The sequence below is a fragment of the Canis lupus genome, chromosome 8, assembly GCF_011100685.1.
Source record: "Canis lupus familiaris isolate Mischka breed German Shepherd chromosome 8, alternate assembly UU_Cfam_GSD_1.0, whole genome shotgun sequence".
Lineage (NCBI taxonomy): Eukaryota > Metazoa > Chordata > Mammalia > Carnivora > Canidae > Canis > Canis lupus.
In genome coordinates this window covers 29,104,978-29,118,111 of record NC_049229.1, presented here as the reverse complement: position 1 = coordinate 29,118,111, position 13,134 = coordinate 29,104,978, and the positions used below count along the sequence as shown (strand labels likewise).

Here is a 13,134-nt window from a genome sequence, read left to right as displayed (position 1 = left end):
CACTTAGTTGACTGCACCACCCAACTCTGAAGGTTTTTATAAGGAAAGAAATCATTTGTAATCCCACAACCCCAAAATAATTGATAATGGCAATGGCTAAGACTACATGCCAGTACTTTTTTAAGCAGTTTACAAATAGGATTTCATTTAATTCTTCCGACATTCTTAGGAGGTATTACATTTATCTCCATTTTATAGACAAGAAAGTGAGTGCCAGAGGGTTTAGCAACTCAGCTAAATCATGTATGACTTGTAAGTAGCACAGCTGCAATTGAAATTAGTCAGTTTGGCTCCAAGGTCCATGCTCTTGGGATACCTGGGTGGCTCAGTCGGTTAAACGTCTATTTTCTGTTCAGGTCATGAGCCCGAGGTCTGGAATTGAGCCTCACATCAGGCTCCCCACTGAACAAGGAGCCTGCTTTTTGCTTTCCCTCTCCCTTTGCCCCTCTCCTTCCACTCATGTTCTCTCTTTCTCTCTGTCTTGAATAAACAAAATCTAAAACTCTTAAAAAAAAAAAAAAATCCGTGCTCTTGGTTACTCAGACTGCTTCTCTGTTGACATTTTGATAATTATTTATTTACGTATATTTTTATACTGGATATATTTATATCTTTGTGTATTATTATTCCCATGTCTGCTTGCTTCCTTAGCCTATGTCTTAGCTCAGGCTGCTCTAACAAAATACCATAGACTGGGTGACTTGAATAAGATGTTTATTTTCTCACAGTTCTAGAGGCTGGGAAGTCTGAGATCAGGGTTGCCAGCAGATTTGATTCTTCATAAGGGCTCTCTTCCTGGCTTGCAGGTAGCCAGCTTTTTCACTGTGTCCTCAGCGGCTGAGAACGAGCTGTGGTTTCTTCTTCTGCCTATAAAGGACACTAATCCCATCATGACACCCCTACCCTCATGACCTCATCTAAACCTAATCATATCTCAAGGGTCTCACCTCCAAATACTATTTCTTGGGGAGATAGAGCTTCAACATATGAATTTTATCCATAATAGCCTCGATTTCTAGAAATGGATTTGCTGGATCCAAGGTTACAGACATTTTAGGTTCCTGATACATATACCAGATTGCATTTTGTCATTGAAAGCATGTGCTAATTTACATCCCTTCCAGTCAGTGTGCCTGACCAATAGTTTTACCTGACCCTTGTCAGCATTAAGTATTGTCATATTTTTATCTTTACTTTTAAAAGTGGTATCTCTATTGTTGTAATTTGGATTTTTTATTACTAGTGAAACAGTGATTTTTATGTTCTTACCATTTGTAGTTTTTCCTTTGAATTCTCTATTTCTATATTATTTGCCCATTTTAAATGGGTACTTTAGCACTTTTTCAGTTTATGAGCTTTTTATATATTTAGAATATTATCCCTTTGGGGCTCCTGGCTGGCTCCATTGGTTAAGCAGCTGTCTTTGGCTTAGGTCAGGATCTCAGGGTCCTGGGATTGAGCCCTTAGGCTCTGTGCTCAGTGGGGACTCTGTTTCTCCTCCTGCCCCTCCCTCTCCCTCAAATAAACAAAATCTTTTAAAGAAAAAGAATGTTATCCCTTTGTTGTTTTTGTGACGTACATTCAACCTACTTGGTTGTTTACCTTTTACTTTCACTCGTGAGGTTTTCTGACAGGTGTTTTAAGTTTTTAGATAGTCTGATTTACTGTGTATTCTCTTTGCCATTCCTTTTATTACTTTTATGCTTGTTTAATTAATTGTTAATATTATTATAAGCAACTTTAGTCAAAAGAACTGTATAATTTTTCGTCTCTTGTAAATGCATACATAGAATTTTTACCTAGGTATGAAAACTATTTCTATGCCTTTTTATACGTTATCTCAAATAAACATTTTCATGTATTGTCATGTTCCACATTTTTTATTTTAAATAGTTTTATATTATTCTACCGTGTTACCTAGTTATATAGTATCCTATTGTGTTAACTTAGACATTTATTGTACATTTTTATTATTTCAGGTCTTAATAATTATATATAATATAATCATCATTGTACACATTATTGACTCCTTCACCATTTGAATTATTTCTTTAGAACATAATTCTAAAAGCAGAGTTATCAGGTCTAAACATATGAAAAGTGATCTTTTTGGGTCATAGAATATAAGTGGTATTTAGTTTTGTAACATTTCCTTGGTATTGCTCCTTTGAAATATTGAATGGCATGAAATAGTATGAGCTATGTGCAAATAATATACCATCAACTCTATTTTATAATTTTTATTTACTTTCACAAGTTAGAAAAGCATAATAATGAGTCCTTAATTTTCATAGCTAAGTCCTTAATTTTCAAGGCTAAGTAGTTTTCCTTGCATTGATTTATTATTTAAATTCTGTGTTCTGACCTCATATGAAACATTTTATCTAGAAAGTTATGAGACTGAAGCTACCAAAGGCAGTGCTGAAACTTTCTAGAGACTGAGCAAGAGAATGGTACTTAATTGAATCTACACCAAGAAAATCTCTTTCCTTTGGATAAATTGCAGATAAAATTTGGACCTTTCATTAATTGTTAAATCGCTGTTTGGCACAAATTGGGTATTATATATTGAAAAACTTACATTTTGGCATTTTTACAACTTTGTGACTTATGTTTCTTTTAATTTCAGAGAACACCTTTTACAGTTGGCTAGAAGGTAATTGGAAGCTTTTTTTTTGGAAGCTTTTAAACAAATTTAAATGTTAAAAATTTTTCTCATCTATAAAACCTATGAAATTAATTGTGTAATGGTACAAGTTTCACATATAAAATTTCTATTACCAAATTGCTTTTTTTTAGGCCTGTGTGTAGAAAAAAGAGCATTCTACAGACTTATATCTGGCCTGCATGCAAGCATTAATGTGCATTTGAGTGCGCGGTATCTTCTACAAGGTATGTGACATTTACTTTTATTTATTTCACCATACTTATTTTCAGAAATTCTTAAAATTTTTTGGCATTTACCTTAGTGGGATAAGGTTGACTCTCTTGAATATTAGGTAGTAAAAATTCATTCTTAAATAGTAGTAATCAGGAATGTGGGAACTATAGATTTTATAAGGACACATTCAGCATGATCTTAACTCTGTTTACCTTCTTTTAAGCTGCTCAAAATTGTGCACATCATTTTGGAAATATCCTCTTGTTTTGTTGGAGTTAAAATAGCTCCTAATAGTACAGTTTGTTTTTCATCAGGTACTACTGTATTAAAACCCTTTTATTTGTGTGCCAGCTTCAGGCCTGGAGTTTAATGGGTAAAAGCACTTTCTGCTGCTCTTAATGCTTTAAAAATGCTGTTGCAAAACAAGACCATGGTTAATTTTCATCAGTAACCTATTTCTTCTGGAATTTAAAATATCTCTATGCCTCAGGAACAAAACACACTAACTTCAAACTTATCAGTAATTCAGACAGTCATTTTTAAATTGTGTATCTTGGTTTTATAAAGATGTTTATATTCAGAAATTTGATTTTTGTGAAATCATAAATCTCAGTAAAATAGTGAATTTATTTTCCTTCTAAGGGTGGGTTCTAGAAGATAAAACTAACTTCTGTAGGCATAAATAACCCAATGTAAGTAAACTGAAACTTTAAAATTCAGATTTTAATATATAATTCTTCTTACTTCTTAGAAACTTGGTTGGAAAAGAAATGGGGACACAACATTACAGAATTTCAGCAGCGATTTGATGGCATTTTGACTGAGGGAGAAGGTCCAAGACGGCTCAAGAACTTGTACTTTCTCTACTTAATAGAATTAAGGGCTTTATCTAAAGTGGTACCATTCTTCGAACGCCCAGATTTTCAACTCTTCACTGGAAATAAAGTTCACGACGCAGAAAACAAAATGCTACTTCTGGAAATACTTCATGAAATCAAGTAAATTACATATTACAACTTATACAACTTAGACATTAATAGAAGAGTGACAAGTGGTATCCAAAGTTCAATTCTTAAATGTTCAATTTAGAGAAAGGAAAAAACATTTTTTTTTTTTTAGATTTTATTTATTTATAGAGCGAGAGAGAGAGCACGAGTGGGGGAAAAGACAGAGGGAGAGGGAGAAGCAGATTCCCCACTGAGCAGGGAGCCAATGCAGGGCTCAATCCTGGGACCCAGAGATCATGACCTGAACTGAAGACAAGCACTGAACTGACTGAATCACCCAGGTGCCCCGAGAAAAGAAAATTATTAAAAAATAAATAGTTAAAAGCTAATTTTGCTTGTAGGTCTTTTAGAATTGAGTTTTGTTTTTGTTTAGACTTCAGTACTAAATGGCACAAGTTTTTAGTCTTAAGAGTCATTCTAGTAGTACTTGGTACCTGCATTATTTTCATACATGGTTGAATACATTGGATTTGGGGCCAAGCTTCTACTATTTTATGCAGTTGTTTTAGATTTAAGGATAAGACTTTGTTTTGGGGCAACAGAGTGTTGATTTTACTATATTTTCCACTCTTTCTATTATATTATTCATCACCAACCAGCAAAATGTTATCTTAGCGGGACTTCTAATATTTTATAATACCTGAAAATGAATCTTCTCTGTTTTAACATGTAGGTCATTTCCTTTGCATTTTGATGAGAATTCCTTTTTTGCTGGGGATAAAAAGGAAGCAAACAAACTGAAGGTAAATATTTCATACTTTTACTTAAGTTTTAGATTCAAACTCTTTTGCAGGTATGAATATAAACCCATGTTTTTATGGTTAACAATAAATCTTATTATATATTAGGAAATTAAAAGCCAGAGTCATAATCTTTCTTTTCCTCCAAAAAAGGAAGCCCAAAAGCAGGCCAACTTAAGATCTAGTTTATGTTGTGCTCAAAGTAATGACTGAACTCTGTCACTGCACACCTAACAGATGGCTTTCACATTGATGGTCTCATAAAAAATAGGTGTTATAAATGAAAGGAAATGGATCTAGAGCATGAATGGCAGTATTTGTCTTTTGTTGAGGAGAATTCTGAAAATGGTTTTGGATAAATTAAAGGATCCTCTTTAGAGGGAGAGGGTACAGTGTTTGTCATTCATCTTATTCAGTGGGATGGGAAGCCAGCAAAAGAAAACACACGATGCCCTACAAAATGGGGATTGGTATTTATCTTGTCTCTTAGTAGAGGTATAAGCTCATACAAGACCATCTTTGTGTATATTTGCATCAAAATCCTACAAATATAATAATAGAAAGACTCTTTAAATACTCAATATGAGCAAAACAGAATTCTTGTCATTAAAGGATGAGACTACCCTCAGTAGATTTCTAGTTTATTTGGGGACTCAAAATTTTATTACTATTCTGTTACAAAGCTATAGGTAAGTAAAGGCAGGGAGCTCTCAGGAGCACTGGGTTTGATCTGATTTCTTCAGAATATTTATCACAATATTCCTGTTTTATATTCTTAGTTTCTTTCTATAAGGAAAGAACGTGATTTTATGCAGTTTGTAAACAATGTTTCTTGGACTCATTTTCATTTTTTTTTTTTGCTGTTAAATAATAGTTATTTTTAATCTCCCATTTCCCTCCTACTGTAAGCATTTTTGCTAGAAATACATACTTCAGTGCTTATATAACCTTCCAGGCAGCTTCCAGGAACTTGGAAGTGAGGGGGAAGATACTGTAATAAGACTTGTTTTTTTCTACTATTTTCACTCTTTTCGTTATTTTTAGTACACTTGCTGGATTATTGGAAAGTGTTTTGGCATTAAAACTTTTTATATCGTGCAGATTAGAAATATTTCCCGTAATGTTTTAATTTTATCAAAACTCTGAAACACTCAGCTTTGATGTCCTATGGAGTTTAACAGATAATTTTTCTGAATTCTTTTATAATAAAGAAGTAAAAAAAAAAAAACAAGAAAACTTGTTAATATCAGAGATTTACTTTCTTTAAAAAAAGGTAGTTTATGGTGAACATTATGGCTTTTAGTTTTATTTATTTTTAAACTTTTACAAATTTTATTTTTATTTAAGTAATCACTATACTCAATGTGGGGCTCAAACTCATAACCCTGAGATCAAGAGTCACACGCTTTTCAGACTGAGCCAGCCAGGCTCTCCGAGTTTTATTTTTTTATAATTAACATAGATTGTTACACTAGTTTCAGATGTATCTGAAAAGATCTTGTTTTGCCTGCTTTATATAGTATCAATGTACGGTTAGAAATAGACAGTATGAAAGAACTATTTAGTGTTCAAGATAGAGTAGGACCTCACTTGAAGGCTTCTAAAACATACAAGTAATGGGTGAGAATTGTCAATTGGTGTCACTGAATGTAACTTACAGTATATAACCACAGCATGTTTGATCATTCTACCCACTGACTGTAACTTTAAGTGTTGACTTAATGGCTGCATACAGGGGATCCCTGGGTGGCACAGTGGTTTGGTGCCTGCCTTTGGCCCAGGGCGCGATCCTGGAGACCCGGTATCGAATCCCACATCGCGCTCCCGGTGCATGGAGCCTGCTTTTCCCTCTGCCTGTGCCTCTGCCTCTCTCTCTCTCTCTCTCTCTCTCTCTCTCTCTGTATGACTATCATAAATAAATAAATAAAATTTAAAAAAAAGCTGCATACATAAAACAAGGAGAATTTATAAAGTGACTTAGGTTCAGGTTACTTTAGGGTTCATATATTTTTGTAATCTAGGATAATTTAGGGATATATTTTGGTTATTGGACATTGATTATCTATGGAGGTCATAAATATTTTCTCCTGTTCTGATCTAGTAGATTACTAGCTTATTTTTGGGGTCTCAAATATTAAATTAACCTACACACAAGTACTTGGTTTAAATTTTGCAGTGTTATTTTGGCTATCATAAGCAACCATGCTTACTCTCTGTGATTGCCAGACAAAGATTTACTCAAGACTTGCCACATTCAAGGATTTGAATTAACAAACAGATCCAAATACTGAATTTAGACAATGTCTGCAAAAGCAAGCACAATCTTTTAAAACAGAGGTCTCCAACTTTTACATGAATGAGAGTCTAAAAGTCAAAAACTTTCAAGGCCTCTTCCTATGATACAGTATTTTTAGTATCTATTGATTGTGAAAATATAATTGCCAAAAGGCCACTATGCATTTAGTAATTCTTTTTAAGTAAAAGATGTGTTTTATTGATCATAACATTTATATTCATTTGGAAATTTATAGTGCATACATGTGACTTATTTATTCTGTCTGTATGTAATGCTTGTCTACATATGGATTTTTTAGGCACTTAATAATAACTATTAAATATTCCAAAGGTCAGCACCTCATAGGATGGGAACATCTACTTTAGAGTGATTTTACTAGGCTGTTATTGTTAAAAGTGTGGTTTTCCTTTTTTTAAAATTTAATTCCAGGTCGAAACACAAGTTTATTTTTTTAATTTTTAATTTTTAAAAATATTTATTTATTCATAAGAGACACAGAAAGGCAGACAGAGATATAGACAGAGGGAGAAGCAGGCTCCTTGCAGGGAGCCTGATGCAGGACTCGATCCCCAGACTTGGACCATGCCCTGAGCCAAAGGCAGATGCTCAACCGCTGAGCCACCCAGGCATCCCTTGAAATACAAGTTTAAAAGAATCCTTAAATCACCAAAATTTGCTTAGAGTAATATTACTGGATAAATATTTTTTAAAACTTGGTTTAAAATTCAAATTACCTCTTACTGAACTCAGTCCAAAAGATACAGAAACACAAGATGTATTGTTAACATATAATAATTAATATTAATAATTTGGGCTTTATATTAAATTAATACAAAATTTATATTAAAGATACAAAATCTGGGATCCTATTATTTAATTAATTTATTTTTGGGGGGATCCTATTTAAAATCTTTTATATAATACACCTGTTTCAGAGTCTTAAGCTGAATAAAGCATCTGGGAAGAACAATACCCAAAAGGAATTGAGGTCTACTTTGAATAGTGGGTACCAATCTTTGCTGGTTTATTCCCATTTTTTTTTTTTAGATCTTTGGTCCTGTTCTCTTATGATTGAGCCCAGTATGTGGTTTATCACATTAGAGAAAGAGAAAGAGAGAGAGAGAGAGAGAGAGAGAGAAAGAGAGAGAGAAATGCTACATGTTGCTCAAATTGTAGGCTGATTAGTATAATGGATTTTCATTCAGAAGTGTATGTCAGGGGCCACCTGGGTGGTTCAGTCAGATGTCCGACTTTTGACTGTTACGGTTTTGGCTCAGGTCATGACTTCAGGGTCATGGGATGGAGCCTGCATGGGGCTTCACTGTCAGTGCAGAGTCTGTTTGATATTCTCTCCCCTTCCCTTCTGCTCCTCCCCCTTCTGCTCTCTTCCTGCCCCTGCTTGCATGCTCTCTCTCAAATGAATGCCTGATTGAATGTCAAATTTCCTGCTTAGAATACTATACTGTAAGCTTGGGATTCCAATATAAGTCCAGGACAGAGGGAATAACTTAAAGGATCAATTAATAATTTCCATTGGAGTAAAAGAAGGATGTGTTCTTGACTTCTTTCTCTTTTACTTGTCCTTTAGGACATATACTACTTTTGGATGAGCTGGATTCATTTTGTCCAATTATAAACAACACAGTACCTTAGTGTTCATAGATATATACGTATGTATTAAAAGTATAAAAAGAACGATAAATACCAACTTCAGAATAATTGTAGAGGGTAGGATATAGGACTTTGGAGAGAGACATAGAGGGCTTCCATGGTACTTGTAATGCTTTCTTTCTAAAGATTGGTGAAGTGTACATGGATGTTCAGTATATTCTGCATATATGTATGTGGTAACATTAATTATGCATATATTTAAAAATGAAAATATTATAATAGAATATTAATAACCATAAGATATCTAATTGTTTTACCTAATTAATACCAGAAAGCAAGACTTTACTCTTATGAAGGCCTATTTTGAAATTTCTCCCCTCTTCTCTCCCTCTTTCTCTCTTTTCTTTTTTCTTCTTTTTTGGTAAATGATGCTCTCCTACCCCAGACCCCCTTCCTCTGATATTCACATGTAGTTAATGATCACATAAAACAGAACACCTCAGCTCAGTTACTTTTGTGTATATTTGCAGATAGTTCAGTTTTTGAGTCAGGCAGGTCCAGGGTCTAAGTTTGCTGTTTACTACATATGGGAATTTAGGCAACCTAACCTCTCTGAACCTTGTGTTTTTAATTCATTATAATAACATCTACTTTTGGATTTGTGGTGAAGATGAAATGAAATTGTATATGTAGATTCTGGTATGCAGGAAGTGCTCAATGAATGTGGACTTTAATTCTCTTCCTTTTTTTCCATACGCTCTAAGATCCCTTGCACAGTGCTAGGCACATAGAAGGCGCTCAGTAAATATTTAGTGTTTGACTATATGGTACATCTTAATAAAAATCTCATTAAATTGTTTTTAGGAGGACTTTCGACTGCATTTTAGAAATATTTCTAGAATCATGGATTGTGTTGGTTGTTTTAAATGTCGACTATGGGGAAAGCTTCAGGTAAGCAAATCTAGTTTGGTCTAATTTTTCATTTATTCTCTGCGCAAAGAATTTTCTTACTTTTCTTTTTTTTCTTATTTCTGTTACAGATTCAGGGTTTGGGTACTGCTCTGAAGATTTTGTTTTCTGAGAAACTGATAGCAAATATGCCAGAGAGTGGGCCCAGCTATGAATTCCATCTAACCCGACAAGAAATAGTATCATTATTTAATGCATTTGGAAGGTTAGTTTGAATGTACTGAAATTGTTTTTGTTAGCCAAGTAAGTCTAATGCAAGTCATATATTCTCAGATAAAACTGGGTAAGGAATATCCTATTTAGTGAAATTATCTCACTACAGAATTCTGTGATTTTATGAAATACTTTAAGTATGTATACACCCACAATCATTAGGTATTATTCTTTCATCTATTGATTTTTATAATTATGACTAATTACTGATTGGACTTCAATATTCATCTTGCTGAATTTGTATATTTTTTTCTAATTATTTAAAAGTAGTTTTTTGTGCTGCCCACATATTTTTTGAAGGTCCTGGAAAAATCATGTTGTTTAATATAAGCATACATATAAAATTCCTTTGCAAATTCACCGTTATATAAAAAAGGTTAATAATACTTTAAAAATAATGAATTTTTGAGGTGCCTGGGTGGCTCAGTTGTTTAGATGTCTGCCTTTGGCTCAGGTCATGATCCCAGGTTCTTGGGATCTAGCCCCTCATGGGGCTTCCTGCTCAGCGAGGGAGGGAGGGCCCACTTCTTCTGAATTTCTTTTTTTTTTTTTTTAAAGATTTTATTTATTTATTCATAGAGACACAGCTAGAGAGAGAGGCAGAGACACAGGCAGAGGGAGAAGCAGGCACCACGTAGGGAGCCTGATGTGGGACTCGATCCCGGGTCTCCAGGATCACACCCTGGGCTGCAGGCGGCGCTAAACCACCGCGCCACCGGGGCTGGGAGGGCCCACTTCTCCCTCTGCCCTTTCCCCTGCTTGTGTGCACGCATGCTTGCTCTCTCTCTCCCTCCCTCCCCCTCTCTCAAATAAGTAAATAAAATCTTTAAAAAATCTAATTTTTTTTCATAAAAATGATTGGAAGATAAACTTGAAATAAGGAACTTACATTACAGAATTTAAGTGTAGATATATTTCTTTCTTGCCTACCATGTAAATAATGCAGAGATTTATACAAAGTAACATTTTCTAAGGACTACATTTCTTTGCTTTAAAAAAATTATGATATAATATTTTGGGTGTAAAATAATTGACCTTTAAAATTATTCTCTGGCACACAGAAACTTGACAGATAAAGTTGATTGAGAATTCTGCTAGTTTTTCATGGTGGAGAGTAGAACTAAAATACACTTAAAATAATGACAAACTTTTTATAAAAAGTAATAAAAATAATTTGGTCACACATTTACTATTTTTACTCTTTATAGTCCAAAAGCTTTTATTTTTTGTGTATTTACTAAATGTGGAATATTGATTAGTTTTCAATATTTGTATACTTATACATACTTAAAGATTTTGCTTATTTATGTATTTTAGAGTGAGAGCCTGCATGAGCAGGGGGAGGGGCAAAAGGAGAGGGAGAAAGAGTCTCAGGCAGACTCTTGCTAAGTGGGAGCCCTACTCACAGCTCATGACCTGAACCAAAATCAAGAATCATATGCTTATCTGCCTGAGCCACCAAGGTGCTTCAACTTATGCATATTTAAAGTACATATTTTAATGCCTATGTAGTTTATATTTGTGTACTTTAAGCATGTGACTATAATTGTGAAACCTTTAAATACCTATTATTTTGAGGCACCTGGGTAGCTCAGTCATTTAAGTGTTTGACTCTTGATTTCAGCTCAGATCTTGATCCTAGGTTCATGATTTTAAGCCCTGTGTTGGACTCCACAGTGGGTGTGGAGCCTACTTAAAGAAAGAAAAAAAAATGACCTAAGTATTTTAATTAAGTATTGAAGTAGATTTATATATATTTAGTATATATAAATTGAGTATTTATATATACTAAAGTATATATACTAAGTATTGAATAGATTTATATATATTTATGTAATTTCTAATTCTGCATTTTAGAATTTTTTTAAAAAGAGATTTATTTATTTGAAAGAGTGAGGGGGAGAGCATGAGCAGGGGGGAGGAGCAGAGGTTGAGAAAAAAGCTGACTCCCCTCTGAGCAGGGAGCCTGACTCTACTTGGAGCTTGACCCTGGTACTCTGGGATCATGACCAGAGCCAAAGGCAGATGCCAAACTGATTGAGCCATCCAGGCACCCCTGTATTTTAAAGCTTTAATACTAAGTTTTGAATACTTAAAAATAACTAATTTCAGGGCAGTATTATCTTGGTTTTACAATGTCAAATTAAGAACTCAAGTACATCAAAATTGACTAAATGGTTTATGCATCTTTAAATTTATTGAAATAAATTACATGAAAATTTTCTGTGCTCTAAAAACGTAGTGTTGAATAACAAAAGGTATCTAAAATATCTTCTGAGAGAAATGTTTTTTTTGGTTACAGAATTTCCACAAGTGTGAAAGAATTAGAAAACTTCAGGAATTTGTTACAAAATATTCATTGAAGAAAACGGAAAACAAGTTGAAATATGCCTGTTTCTGGACTATGAAGGCCAAAGAGTGGAATTTCATTCAAAGGCATAAGAGCAATGACATTCTTAAGCCAAACATTTTATATAAAGCTTCTTTTATAAAAGAATTATATTGTTTTAAGTAAACAATTTTTTTTAATTGTGTTAAGTCTATGTATAATATTATTGTGAGTAAAAGTAATGTTTTGATGATGTGATATAAATTTTAAATTTTAATATTGAATAAAATCAGGATTATCAAATTCATATATGTTAAAACTAAGTAAATGTAATTCTCTCAAGAATTTTTTGTGAGAAGATGTAATATAAATAAATCTATGGTTAGTGTATTGAGCGTTTAATAGGAAAATGCTAAGGAGGCTCATGAATAATCCATAATTATCAATCTGAAAGTTTTCAATACATTTATGGTTGCCAGATTTAGTAAATAAAAATACATAATGCCCAGTTAAATTTAAATTTGAATGAATATTTTTTTTGTTTTTTTTTTACATTTTTTTATTTGAATTCAATTTGTCAACATATAGTATAACACCCAGTACTCATCATATCAAATTGAATAATTTTTTTACTATAAGTATGTTGCATGCAATATTTGGGACATACTTATACCAGAAATTGTCTCTTACTTAAAATTCAAATTTAACTGGGAGTCCTGTGTTTTATCTGGCAACCTAAAAGTACACTGGTATGAAATAAATGACTTTGAGAAATTTATATTGCTATTTAGATTGGCTTGTTTCAGTGTGTAGAAAGATACAATAACAACTCAAAGACGGGATTTCTAAACGTCGTGAAAGGTTAAATAGATTTATATATTTATTCTCATACTTTACCTAATGCTGAATAAAATTTGGGGAAAAATTTATTTTTATATAATTTTAAATTTACAGAAAAGTTTCCAGGATAGTAGAAAGAACTCTTCATTCAGATTCACTAATTGTTCACATTTGCTTTACCTTTCATTCTCTCTCTCTCTATACACACACACACACACACACACACACACACACACACGTGTTTATTA

The 13,134-nt window shown here is 33.3% G+C and overlaps 1 protein-coding gene across 1 annotated transcript in view; it reads left to right on the top strand.

Annotated features, from left to right (window-relative positions):
* ERO1A (endoplasmic reticulum oxidoreductase 1 alpha) overlaps nt 1-12,436 on the top strand; it is a 49,759-nt gene extending 37,323 nt beyond the window's left edge. The window contains exons 10-16 of the mRNA XM_038544723.1: nt 2,630-2,656; nt 2,800-2,892; nt 3,633-3,879; nt 4,562-4,631; nt 9,400-9,486; nt 9,576-9,709; nt 12,020-12,436. Coding sequence (XP_038400651.1) covers nt 2,630-2,656; nt 2,800-2,892; nt 3,633-3,879; nt 4,562-4,631; nt 9,400-9,486; nt 9,576-9,709; nt 12,020-12,080 — 719 coding nt within the window. The 3' untranslated portion in view covers nt 12,081-12,436. The remainder of the gene's footprint in view (nt 1-2,629; nt 2,657-2,799; nt 2,893-3,632; nt 3,880-4,561; nt 4,632-9,399; nt 9,487-9,575; nt 9,710-12,019) is intronic.
* Nucleotides 12,437-13,134: the final 698 nt, after the last annotated feature.